Genomic DNA, 13,608 nt, shown 5'->3' on the forward strand with positions numbered 1-13,608 from the left:
GGCCCTCCCCCTGTGTCACGGCGGCGCCCGCATTCGGGAACGGGCACGGCCGAGGGAGGGAAGGAGGGAGCGAGCGAGCGAGCCGCGGCCGCCCCAGCATGTGGCCCGCCCGCGCCGTGGCGGCAGCGCGGCGGCGGCGGCGGCGGCGGGCAGGTGCGCGGCCGCTGAAGCGGAGCGGGGGGGCGTAGGGGCGGGAGCCGCCCGCCGCCGCCCTCGCCGGCGCTGTCAGGTGCGTGCCGCCCGCCAGCATGGCTCCGCCGCGCCGCCGGACCTAGCGCCGGGCCGCCCGCGGGAGACTGCGCCCGCCGCGCCGAGGGCTCCCCACTATCTCCGTCCCGCTTCTCCCCGCTTAGGTGCCCCGCCGCCCGGCCCCGGAGCCCGCCGGTCCCCGGCCGAGGATGCCGCCCGCCGCCGCTCGCTCCGGTTCATCTGTTGCTGCCTGACCGAGCCGCCAGCCCGATGGATGCGGCCACCCCCGCGCCCTGCCCGCCCGCAGCCGCCCCGCTGGCTACCGAGCCGGGAACCGCTCCGGAGCTCCGCGGCTGGTAAAAATCAAAACAAAACCAAATCCGAACCAAAAAACACCCCCCCGCTTCGGCCCGGACTGGAGAGGCGGCCGAGGACCATGCAGCGTGTCCCCCAGCTCGGCGCTCCCGGCGCGGTACCGGGGACAGCCGCCTCCTAGAGCCGCCGGAGCCGGGGCTCCCCCGGACTCGGGGCTCCCCCCGCCAGGACTCGCGCACCGAGCGGCTCCTCCTTCCCTTCTCCCCTCCAACCGGGCAGGGAGCCCGCCTTCGCACTCCTCTCCCTCTCGAGATTTTGGGTTTTTTGTTGTGTGTTTGGTTTTTGTTTTTTTTTTTTTTTTTTTTTTTTTTTTTGGTGGAAACCGCCCGTAACTCCGGGGGGGGCTGTGGGGTGGCAGCGGGGAGGCGACCATGGAAGAAAAGCTCCAGGCGCATCAGGTGGAGATCGACCCGGATTTCGAGCCGCAGAGCCGTCCCCGCTCCTGCACTTGGCCTCTCCCCCACCCCGACTTGGCGGAGGAGGAAGATGGGGGCGCGGGGGGAACCCCGGCGCTGGCGGCCGGCGGGGACGGAGCCGAGAACGCGGCGGCCCCGGTGGAGCGCAGAGTGGCCGCCGCTCCCCCGCCGCCCCCCGGCGCGGATGTGGGGCAGCTCCGCAAGGCCAAGACCTCCCGGCGCAACGCCTGGGGCAACCTCTCGTACGCCGACCTCATCACCAAAGCCATCGAGAGCTCGCCGGAGAAGCGCCTCACCCTCTCGCAGATCTACGACTGGATGGTGCGATACGTCCCCTACTTTAAGGATAAAGGAGACAGCAACAGCTCCGCCGGCTGGAAGGTACCTGACCCCCTGACCCTAACCCCAGCGCAACTTTGCCCTCTCTCCCGAAGATGTTGGAGGTTTCTCCCGGGGCGGCCGGAGCTTGGTCCTGGCGGGGGGGTTTGGGGGATCCCCGCCGTCCTCGCAGTTGGGGAAATAAGGGCTCGGTCAAGTTTTGGGGAGAGCTGGTGCCTCGTGGCGGTGTGTTTTGGAAGCGGGGTGAGCTTGTCCCTGTGTCACCCGCCGGCCTCGGGCTGAGAGGGTCGGAGCGGTGCCGCCGTCCCCCGGGGAGGTCAGGGCGAGGGACGGCCACAGGGTCGCGGGCGGCTGTCCCCGCTGAGGCAGCCCTGGGGTACGGCGAGTGACAACCGCACCGCCACAGCTCTGCTGGCCCTGCCTCTGGGGACCCCGGCCGTGCCAGGTCCCCGCGTGCCGGCGGCGTGGCCGGCAGGACAGCCGGAGGAAGGGCTGTTCCCGCACGGCTCTCTCCAGACTGCCTTTTACCCGCTGCGTCCCCGCTGTCTCAGCCCCCGCCTTCTCCGGGGCCGCATCCCCTTCCCGGGGGAGCAGGCGGGCAGCCCACGGTCCCCGCGGCTCCGAGCCGGCGTTCCCCGGCTCTGTGCTCGGCCGCCACTGTGGGCTCGTTAGGATTCCCTGGCGCAGGCAGTATTCCCTCTCTGTCGCTGCGAGCTGGGATCCATGGCACCGGCAGGGGCACGGGGGCTGCCGGCTCTGGGGTCACCCCGGCCCCTGCCCCTCCGGCTGGGCTCTGCACGGGAAAGGGGGAAGAAGAGATCGGCTGTGTCCAGATGGTGTCAGTAAAAAGGAGCCAGTTTATCTTAAGTCCTCCCCTAAGCCCTGTCACCTCCAGTGTGATTAGTGTGTTAGCAGGCTCCGCGGGCTCCCACACCAGCCCCACGGCCCCGGCACGCGTGTCCTGCCTCCCTCGGGGACAACCAGATCCAGCCCGCCTCGGAGGGTCCTTCTTGGCTGCAAACGGGGCTCTTTGGGGCAGGAAGGCTGGGCTGTTTGGCACCGGTGTCCAGGCTGTGGGAGCTGCTGTCGTGTGGAGGCTGGGCACCCATCCCCGGTGCGGGAGCGGTGTCAGGGCTCTGCAGGTGGTGCCTGTGTGGGGCCTCTCAAACCTCCACCTGTGGTGAGATCTGCACAGCCCTGGGCACGGGCTGGGGAAAAAAGGGTCTCCCAATGTTTGCACACCATGGGGACAGCAGGGGACGTGCACTGATGGAGTCTGGAGATGTGTCAGGGCTCTGGATGGGCTGGGATGAAGAGTGAAGGGATTCCCAGGCAGTCACACGTGTCACTGGGGGCTTCACGTTGCATGGTGTGCCAGAGGGGAGGACAGGCTCAGAGTCCAGCTGCTGTTGGGCACCAGGGCCATTTTCAGGGGCTGCTTGCTCAGGTGGGCTCCCCTGTGTGCACCCTGTCACGAGATGCTCTCCCCTTTCCTGACCCATCTGTGGCTTGGAGCGCCTCTGCTGTGGCTCTGCCTGGGCTGTGGGTGGGTGGCTCTGCTGCCTGGGCTGCCTCCCTCCTGGCAGCCTCCCTTGCCCCCTGGTTTGCACTCACTGGGATTTGAACCCCCCAGCTGGGCTGAGGGCTGCCCCATGAAGTGCTCTGCTCACTCTGCCTGTGCTCCGGGCTGGGCAGAGCCCTGGAGCCTCTCCTGGTGCTGCAAGTGCCCAGTGCCCAGCTGGGGTGACAACAGCCCGGGGTGAGAAGCAGAGACTCCCTTTGCGTGGTGGTTTCCTCAGACACCGGCATGTCAGGGGTTAAACACCTTCCCCACAGCCCGTGGTCCCTCCTGGCTGTCCCCTGCCCTGGTGTCCCCTCCCCTGGGTGCTGGGGGAGCCCCCAGGGCACTGGGCAGGTTTTCCCTCTGGCCCCAGGCCTGGGAGAAGCATGGCAGGGCTACAGCTTTTCATTGCCCAGCACAGCAGAGTCGGGGCGAGTCTTGGCTGCTGCTTTGGTCGGTTTCTTCACAGCCTCTTTGTGCTGGACAGAGCAGGGTGGTGGGGTCTGGGGGCCTGGCTCAGGGCCCAGTGTCCCCACAGGCATTGGTGCTGCTGCTCTGGCAGGATTCTGTGGGATCATGGAATGCTTTGTGTTGGAAGGGACCTTAAAGACCATCTCATGCCACCCCCTGCCATGGGCAGGACACCTTCCTCTAGACCAGGTTGCCCAGAGCTGTGTTCAATCTGGCCTTGAACACTTCAAATCCCACTCCTCTGCCTTGCTCTGGCACTGGGGGACCTTCACAGCCGGACCCCTTCCTGCATCCAGCTGGCAGTGGGGACGCTGAAGGTGCACCTGGCCGTGGTGTCTGAGGTGTCTGTCAGGAATGTGTGCCCCAGGCTGGTGGTTGTCTCTTGGAAGGGAAGGCTCTTGGCAGGGGTTGCAATTTGGGGTCAGGCCTCTCCTTCCCCACCAGGCTGCGCATTGCATTACATGGTTTCATAAAACCACAGAATCTTGGCATGGTTTGGGTTGGAAGAGCCCCTAAAGCTCATCTCATTCCACCCTCTGCCATGGGCAGGGACACCTTCCACTGTCCCAGGTTGCTCCAAGCCCCATCCAACCTGCCCTTGGACACTTCCAGGGATCCAGGGGCAGCCACATCATCCATGGTGACATAAACTGAGGGACAGAACCCAACGCCCCTCTGGCCATGCCCAGCTTTGGGACCACTCAGGACCATCACCAGGACCGGTCTGGGTCTGATGGGGAGCACAGAGGGGATTCTCTGGCTGCTGATCCTCGGGAAGTGCTTCCCCCCCACGGGCTGAGCTGCCTTGTCGGGCTCGTGCACCAGGAGCTGCTGCTGCTGCTTCCCGATGCAGGGCAGCGGGCGCCCGCTGACTGACAGTTCTGCTTAATTAGGGAGTTGTTATTTTATCAATTCCAAAGCGCTTGAAGTTTTCTGCTCCAGCTCACGCTTTCCTCTTGTTAATGGGAAACCAACACCCTTCGTCAGAAAGGCAGCGGCACTGATGCATTTTAAAGGGTTCTGCTTGCTCCGGTTTGACATCCAAAATATAACAATCAAGCCATCAGCTGGTGGATGCCTGTTTGATGCGGCTCTGACAGCGCTGAAAACCTTAATTTCCCAGCCCTCCCTCCACCTCCTCCTCCTTTACACTGCCGGGTTGGGAGCGTGGCGCCTGTGCCTGGCATGGGGGCCGGGGCTGCCACGCAGAGACACCCCCCTGCCAAGCTCCACCGTCCTCCTGCAGGGCAGAACGGAAATGAATTGGGGAGGAAAAGGTGTGGAAATGGTGTTGTGTGAGCGGGAGCGGGCTCAGAGCTCTCATTGCTGCTGGGGGATTTGGGGCTCCAGGCTGCTCCCCCTCGCTGCTGCTCTGTGCACCCCTGAGCTGTGGCCAAGGGGGAGCGTCCTGCTGGGCACCCCCGGGGGATCCCTCCAGGGAGCAGCTCCTGTGGCTCTCTTCGCTGGTGCCACCCCCTGCCCTTCCCCTTTGGATGGGGACAGTGCCTCTGGAGCCTTGCCCGGTGTGGCTGGAGAGGCTCCAGCCCAGCGCCTGGGACCGATGGCGATGGCTCTGCCCTCGTGGAGTGCCACAGGGACAGGGGTGCTGCCACTGGGGCTGGGAGGCAGCTCCAGGGAGGATGGGGTGACCTGGCTCCGGGGGCGCACAGCACGGCTGGCATTAGCAGTGTGGGCAGCACCCAGCTCGGGGTGGGCACGGCCCCAGGAGCCGGGCTGAGTGCGGGCTGGCCGGTCAGGGCTCCCCTTGGGCCGGCTCGGCTCGGCTCAGCTCGGTCACGTATCCCAGCCTGGCCATATATGGAGATTTTTCCAGCAGCAGGGAGAGCCCGATGCTCCCCGGAGAGCTGCCCTGGGCTGGGAGCAGAGGGGCTGCGAGAGCCCAGTCGGTCCCTGGAGCCTGGAGGGCCAGGGGGAGCTGCCAGCTCCTTCACCTGGGGGAACCCCTGTGCTTCAGCTCCACACAGCTCCTGGACAAGCCACAGGTGCAACAGCCCCGGGATCCCCCCCAGCACAGGCAGGGTCCCTCTGCACGCTGGGCTGGGGTCTCTGACCCTTCAGTACCACGGGGCTGCTCCTGGGGTCCCCTCACCTGTCCCCAGCTTTGCCCAGGGATGGGGGAGCCCACTCACATCCCCCTGATGTGCTGCACGGCTGCTGTGGCTGGGAGGAATCCCCTTTCCTCCTTCCCACCTCATTTGGTTCTCTCCTTTTGGAGGTTTTCATCTTCTAATTTTTTTTTTCTTTTTGTCCCCCCCCTCTCTCCCTTCTCCTGGAATCGCTTCTCATGCAGCGCTAACTGCTGAAGTAACACAAACCTGCTAAATGGTCCGGCTTTATGATAGCATAAAAATGATACTACAGAAGCGAGTGGGGCTTTATTAAACCCCAGGGAAAGGCTCCAAATGAACAGCTTGCTCTGCTCTTAGCTTCCTCCCCCCACTTCCCCCTTTATTTTTAATAACCACTGGAATATAAACTAGAGTTAAGATCCTGTGGACTAGAAGAGCGCTTGCAGCCTGGCAATCTCACCATCCTTCCCCCAGTGGATCCCCTGTGTGCATCCCTGCCTCTGTTTCCTGCTGCTGGGATGGGAGGAGGACCGGCATTCTGGGCTAGGAAATGGATTTTGTAATTAAAAAGCCTTGTAAATATTTTTTAGGGAGGCTGTGGGTGGGGTCAGGCGTGTTTTGGGAGTGAGCTGGGGCTCCTTGGCCAGGCTTCCCGTCCCAGTGGGACCCTCACTGGGATGCTGCTGGCAGTGGGAGGCCCTTGGGGCTTAAAGGAGTGGAGCTGGACACCTGTCACCTCCGGGTCCTTGCACGGAATTTACAGGAAGGGGATGGATGTCCCCTCCCCACCCATCAGCAAGGTCTGGCCATGGCTGGATCCCCATCCCTGGGGTTCATCCCAGGCCCCACAGCCACTGTGTCCTTGCACCTCCCATGGGGATGCTCTGGAGCTGGCTCTGGGTCTCCCCTTGCCCCGACAGCCCACTGCACCCCGCTGCCCCCAGCACGGTGGGCTCCCTGTTCCCAGCTCACCTTCCTTTTAATGACCCCGACCCTTCCCGCCGGCTCCCAGCGAAGGTGCCTGATTAGTGCCGAGGTGAAAGGCACTTTGGGTTACGGAAGGACACGCGGAGGCTCGCCTGTCTGCCGCTGAGGCTCATTTTGGACAGCATCTGTTCATTATTATGTGGTGCCTTGGCCGGGTGCCAGCCAGGGGAACTGAAAGCCCCGGCACAAAGCTCGCTTTCACCCGCTGCGGGGAGGAGGAGAGGGAGGAGGAGGCACCCGGCGCTGGGCGGGGAGCCCGGGGACCCCCGAGGCAGGCTGGTTCCTTCCTTCCCTGCAGGGATGCTCCAGCATGGCAGGGCATCCCGAGCTGCTGCCTGCTGTGAGGTGTCACAATCATCATCACACTGGTTTGGGCTTGAAGATCATCTCGTTCCAACCCCCTGCCGTGGGCAGGGACAACTTCCAATAGGAGATGTCCACCCCTGGGACTGCTGCTGTCCTTTGGGGTGGGGGTCAGCAGCAGGATGGGCTGATATCGGGGTCTGTGTGGCTTTGTCAACACGGGACTCATTGTTCCCCTCCCCAGGACCCCCGTGCCACTCCGTGCATCCCTCCATGCCCAGCAGGGCTTGGAGCAGGGCGGCTACTGGCCTTTGCCACTGGGCTTGGTGGCACTTTGTACACGCTGAGCCAGGGATGCCGCAGTGATGCAGCCCAGCTCCTGCTCCCTGGGGCCTGTAGGGCCGAGGAGATTTCCCAAACAGCCCGGGATGCTGGCAGTGGGATGGCTCCACCTGGATGCCATGGTGCTGACAGACACCTGCCTGTGGGGCTGGGCACGTCCCAGGGGGTGCAGGCAGCGATGCAGGCACGTGTGCCCTCGTGTGTCCCCTCGTGTGTCCCCTCGTGTGTCCCCTCGTGTGTCCCCTCGTGTGTTCCTGTGCCCAGGCTGTGCCAGGCTCCCCACACGCGCTCAGCCAGCACCCTGCAGGAGGAGGAGGAATGTCAGGTGTGCCAGGGCAGCACGGGAAGAGCCCTCAAACACCTCAGGCTGGCTCCTACTGACCACTGCACCTCCCTGCTGGGAGTGTGGGCTGGTGACAGTGTGCCCCTGTCCTCAGGGGACCCTTGGGGGGACAGTGTGTCCTTGGGGACACAACACGACTGTGCTTTGGGGCGCAGGCACTGGTGGCTTTTGAAGGCTGCGGCTGCGTGGGCGGGGGCAGCCCAAGCTGGGGCACCGAGCAGCCGCCTTTGATTTACTTGGGACGGGGGGAAAAAAAAAGCCCCACGGATTCAAGAACACACACAACATCCCCCCCAAAATGAAAGAGGCCCGGAGGAGAAGAAAGGCAAGGGTTGTTGGCAGGCGCCTGGCGCGGTGCCAGCGCGGGGACGCTCCGGAGCAGACATGCCAAGCTGTAATTGCAGACAGGCTCATTTCGAGAGACGAGACGGTTATTTTTAACTCGCGTTAAGGTAATGCACTGATCTCCTGCCTGTGGGTTCAAAAGTTCAACCCCTGCCCCTCCCCAAAACCCTCTTGGCTCGCTCGGCCCATGCGGGTCCCTGTGGTCAGGCTGTGAGTGACCCCTGGGAAGCCCATCCTGGTCCCCGCAGCTCCACACCCGGGCAGCCTGGCACTGCCCACAGCCTCCTCGGGGCAGCCAGCGTGTCTCCCGGGGAGTCTGGCTCATCTCCTGGGGGACTGGGAGGAGGCTGCAGCCAGGCCAGCCCTGGGGTGTGGAGGAGACGGGCATTGGTGGGGCTGTGCCAGCTCCGTGCCCGGCCCTGGCGCTGCCGAGGTCCCCAAGGAATGTGCAGGGGATGGGTGCTGTGTGCCAGAGTGCTAGGTCCTGCTGGGAGCCCGCTGGGAAAGCCGTGCCCTGCTCTCAGTGGTGGCACTGCCCCCTTTCCAGGTCCCCGAGCACTTCCCAGTCCTGGCCACGCTGCACTGGTGACTGTGCTGCCCCAGGGATCGCCGGCATCTCCTCCAGCAGCCGGACTGGCAGCAGTGACAGGGCACTGTGGGCGTGCTAGGACATGGGTTCTGCCCTCCTCAGCCTCCCTGGGTGCCCCACAGCGGGTTGAGCCTGTGTGCCGGTCTGGCTGGGGCAGCCCATGAGCCCGATGCTCTCAGTGCCATCCATCGCGCTAGGCTGGGGATATGTGGCCACCTCAGCCCTGTTTTTTTCCTTAAAACACCTTGCACAGTGCCAGGAGGGCCTTGGGGCAGCTTTCCTACCCTGGGACAGGGTGTCCCTGGGATGCACGCAGTGCCAGCCTGGAGATGAGCCTGGCACCTGCTCCCCAACCCTCTGCCCAAACCATCTGAAGGGAAAGCGGAGCAGCAACGCCCCAAAACGCGTCAGGTTTGGACCTGTTCTAGCCGTGATTAATCCTTTCCCCCCTCCCCAGCCTCTCGCAGGCGCTCAGCAGCTGGGAGCCGGCGGGAGCGAGCCCCCGGGGTGCTCCCGAGCAGGAGCAGCGTGTCCGGCCCCTGTCCCCAAACGCCCTCTCGCCCTGCTTGGTGGCGTCAGCAGTTTGCCAGACGGCCGGGAACTCCCTGCACGGCTGCGATGGCTTTTGTCCTCGGCTGTCGCATGGCTGGGGCCGCCAGCTGCAGGTGCCGCGTCGCTTCCCCGCTGCCGGCTCGGCGTTTCCTTCCCCTCGCGACGTGGCTGCTTTGGGCAGCAGCGCTGAGCTCCGGCCTTTGGGGGAAATCCGCGAGGAGCTGAGGCTTTCCGAACGCCTCTGGTGGCGTTTGGCCGCTCGGGCCGGCTCCTGCCGGCCCCTGTGGAGCCGAGAAAGCAGGGAGCCGAGGCGGGCTGCGGCGGGGTGAATTGCAGTGCCATTATCCGTAATGAGTTCAGCGCGGATGGCACGGCGCAGCGGGAGCCGTGGGAAGCCTGCTCCGGTCATTCCCGCACTGTGACCCTGCCGCAGCCGGCGACATGTCCCAGCCCGGCGGGCGCTGCTGGAGGGACACGGCCACAAGCTCTTTGTGCAGTGCCAGGGGATGGGAAGGGCTGCCCGGCATCCCCGAGCAGGGCTGGGGAAGATGGGGCGTGTGGGGACACGGCTGGCTCCGTACCGGCCCCTCTGAGTGCTGGGGGAGTGCCTCACCGCGGCACGGGCAGGTCTGGAGCATCCCCGGGGATGGAACATCCAGCGGGAGAGCCAGGGGGACCGGGACTGTGACCGTGCTTAGGAGCCTGCTGTCACCTCCTCCAGCAGTGAGGAGTCTTCCTGCGGTGGCTGTGGGGCACCAGGAGCCGTCCCACCCCACGGCACAGCCGGCAGGAGCTCTGCTGGCCCTGGGAGTGGGTTTGGCAGCAGGATGAAGATGGGTAAATGCCTGTCTCTGCCCAGCCACACCAGCAGGTTTGGGCAGGCAGGACACAGCAGCCATCATCTCCTCCCTGTGTCCTGGCCAGAGCCCCCCTGGCCTCCCTGCCCCACGTGCAATGTCTGTGCAGGATGCAGGGGAAGGATCCACAAGCTCGTGGAGCGACAGACTTATAAATTTTGGCTTTTTTTTTCGAGACTGTCAAACCTATGCCTGTCCCAGGGATGTAAGACAGCATTTTATTGCTGCCTGCTTGATGGTTGTTCCCTTCTCCTCCGTGGCTGTGATTTATCTCTGCACTTTGCGCTGATTGGATTAGAAGTTTAAATGCTAAGGGTGCATAACAATATATTTTTCTTATTAATATTAAAAAATCATTATTGGATTTTTTATAGTTCTGTTTTGAATTGAATCCCCTTGCTTGATTTATTCTCTCTCCCAGAGTAGAATTTAATGCTAATAGGAACAATCATTGCTTTGTTTTGAATCTTTGACGGTTTGGAAAACTTTCCGTGCAAAGGGAAATTACAGCATTATTAAGAGTCCATTAAAAGAGAGTTTGCCCATTTTTGGCTATTACCTGTAAGCTGGAGGGAAAACAAAAAAGCCAGGACAAGGAATGTCTTTTTCAGAGTTTCTGCTCACACCCTTGCTGAGGTATAATGCAATGATGGTGCTGGTTGTTAAAATCGGCTCTGTTCTGTCTCAGGGATGAATTTCGGGTCCTGTTGGGTTGGTGCCGGGTGTTGAAGGTGTGTGTGGCAGTGGAGTTCACAGGTGAAAGGCAGGAGCTGACTGTGGGACTGGGGGTAGCTCTGCTTCCTGCCAGATTCCATGTTTTTAAGGAAAACAGGAGAAGCAGGAGGGCAGCTCCTGCCTATGGCAGTGTCCCCAGCACTGCGGGTAGCAGCCAGAGGGACGGAGGATACCGAGATCCTCCCTGTGCTTCCCTTTGCCTGGGGATGCCCAACCCTCTGCCCACGTGTGGGGACCACCCAAGCCCTGGGACTCACCATGTCTCGTGGTCGTGCCCATTGTGCCTCCTGTTCTGGCCGCCACCTGCAGCAGAGCTGGGCACAGCCCCACGGGCAGCCCTGGGGAGCAGGGCCAGGCAGGTGGGATGGGGCAGGGGCTGGGCACACAGTGCCAGGCAGGTGGGATGGGGCTGGGGCTGGGGACACAGTGCCAGGAAGGTGGGACAGGGCAGGTGAGATGGGACGGGGGCTGGGGACACGGTGCTGGGAAGGTGAGATGGGGCTGGGCACATGGTGTCAGGCAGGTGGGATGGAGCTGGGGACAAGGTGCCAGGCACGTGTGACAGAGCAGGGGCTGGGGACACGGTTCCAAGCAGGTAGGATGGGGCAGGGCACATGGTGTCAGGCAGGTGGGATGGGGCAGGGGCTGGGCACACAGTGCCAGGCAGCTGGAGACGTGCCTGGGGCGGGTGCAGCAGCAGCAGCAGGGAGCTGTGCCAGGCTTGGCAGGCAGCAGCAGGGCATGGCAGCCTGCCTGGGCACGGCAGGGCAGGCCTGGGCACCCACGGCCCTGCAGCACTGGGGGAGCAGGAGGGTGGGGTGTGGGGTGTGGGGGGCACAGCTGGGAGCGGCAGGAATGTTGGCCCCAGGCACGCAGGGGCCGCATCGTTGGCATGAACTTCCCTGCAGGGCTGTGCCGTGCCAGGCCAGCACCCTGCACCCCAAAAACTTCACCTGGCACCCCTCACTCTGCTCCTCAGAATCTGCACCCACTATCCTGCACCTGCTCTCCATGCTGTGCACTCCTCACTCTGCACCCCGAGCCTGCGCCCCTAATCCTGCACTCTGCACTCCATGCCTTGCTCCCCAGACTCTGCTCCCCAAACTCTGCACCCCAGAACGTGCATCCTGCTCCCCAAAGCTCCCCACTGTCCTGCACCTGCTCCCTATGCCTTTGCACCTCACACTCTGCTCCCCAAAGCCTGCACTTGTGCACCCCAGAACTGCACTCTCCTCCTTTCAGCACGCATTGTGCTCCCAGATCTCTGCTCCCCAAACCCTGCACGCTGTACCCTGCATCCTGCCCCCCAAACTCTGCATCCTGCCCCCCAAACCCTGCAGCACTCCCTCGACATGTACTTCCTGCCCTCCTGCACCCCACACCCTGAACCCACACACAGAGAAAACCCCCTGTGCTTGTTGGAAACCCCAAACCTGCACCCACTGCCTCTGCCCCACACATCTGGTCCTGGGAGAGCTCCACACCCTGGAGGCAAGACTGGGGCGCTGCTCCCTGTCCCTCGGGGGGTTTCCCAGTCAGCCCAGTGCACACTGAGCACTGGGACACTCTCTTTTGCTGGGACTGTGCCAATTCCCACAAGTCCTGATGTACTTGGCTCTGCCTCCCCGCCCCTCCGTGCACTGTGGGTTCTGGGGTGTCACTGGGGGGAACCCCTGACCCCCTGGCCCCATGGCACAGCAGCAGCAGTAGTTGGGATGGATCCCAGATGGCTCTGGGGGTGCAGAGCTGTTCCTTGCTGCAATGGGATGAGGATTCCCGGATTCCCAGCAGCATGTTCTCAGGTGTCCTCCCACGTGCCAGGATTTCCTGGCTGAGATTTCCCCATGCCCATTCCAGGCCAGGCAGTTCTGGGATCCCGGCAGGATCCGCTCACCCCCCGTGCAGATTTTTTGGCTGACCCCCCTCTTGTTTTCCCTCTGTCCTGGAGCCTGAGTGCACCAGCCAAGGAACGGGAGGCTCCTGCCAGGCCCCCGTGCCAGTGGTGGGATTGTCACTGCCTGGGGGGCTTTGAGGTGGGGACCCAGTGTGGGGGGACATGGGGTTACCAGCAGGATGCACGGTGGGGTCTGGGCAGGTTCCTCTGTGCCCGTTCCTGAGGTCAGGGACAAATCTCTGCCTGTGTGGGTCAGGGGATGAGCCCACGGCTGGGGATTGGCCAGTGAGGTGGGGAGACGTGGGGTGCAGGGCTGTGGGAAGGCTGGGGTACAGGGCTGGGGGGTTTGGGGTATGGATTGTGCAGAGTGAGGTGCAGGGCTGGGAGGTGGCTGCTTGCAGGGTGGCCAGTCTGGCTCCCAAAACTCCCAGTTTAACCAATGAGGTCCCAGCAAGGTTCCCAGCTGCAGGGGTCTGGGGCAGGACCACCCCCAGCCCAGATGCTGAGGTGGCTCCTCAGCAGGGGACAGGTGCCTGGTGTCCCCTCCTGCCTCACTGAGGCACCCCCATGGTGACACAACCCCGGGGAGACAGGGCCAGCAGTGGGACCCCCTCCCTAGAGCCCAAATCCTGCTCCTGCCTGTGGAGGGTGAGCAGAACCCGGGACTCCAGCAATTATCCCCGTGCCCTGAATAATTCACGGCAGCAGATTCCAGCCGAGCCTCTCGCTGCCCTGCTGCCCCCAGCTGCGCTCCCAGCATCGCCTTTGGGGCTCCTGTGGGTGGGGACATCGGGGGGTTTGCACAGGGGGCTGGCCGGGCGGTGGGGTGGGACACACGGGGGTTTGTCACCTGCAGTCTGCTGTCAGGAGTTGGGGGTGGCACAGGGATGGAGGGGCAGGTACCCCCAGGAGCACTGCCCTGCTGCTGCCCCACCCCTGTGCCTCAGTGTCCCCCTTGTCACTGTGCCAGGGAAGGGGGACCGAGCTGATTTCGCTGCCTGGCTCAGGACACCCCGTTTTTTAGGGGATCTTTGCACAAATTCAGCTCTTCCTGCAGGGCTGGATTTGCTCCAGGGCGGGTCAAACCTCCCCATCCAGCCGCGATCTGGCTGCGGGGTCGGGAGCAGCGAGGGGTTAAACGCACTAAAACCGGTGTGAAACTTTTGGCTGGGGGAGCCGCAGGCAGAAAGTGCATTTGTAGCCGCAAGTGGCTGCCTTGA

At 63.5% G+C, this 13,608-nt stretch overlaps 1 protein-coding gene across 1 annotated transcript in view; it reads left to right on the forward strand.

The window, feature by feature from the left end:
* Positions 1–239: 239 nt before the first annotated feature.
* The window catches only part of FOXO6 (forkhead box O6), a 34,980-nt gene continuing 21,611 nt past the window's right edge, over positions 240–13,608 (forward strand). Inside the window, exon 1 of the mRNA XM_066335096.1 lies at positions 240–1,361. Within this exon, the coding sequence (XP_066191193.1) occupies positions 936–1,361 (426 nt within the window). The 5' untranslated portion in view covers positions 240–935. The remainder of the gene's footprint in view (positions 1,362–13,608) is intronic.

Source organism: Sylvia atricapilla, chromosome 24 (assembly GCF_009819655.1).
Source record: "Sylvia atricapilla isolate bSylAtr1 chromosome 24, bSylAtr1.pri, whole genome shotgun sequence".
Classification (NCBI taxonomy): Eukaryota; Metazoa; Chordata; class Aves; order Passeriformes; family Sylviidae; genus Sylvia; species Sylvia atricapilla.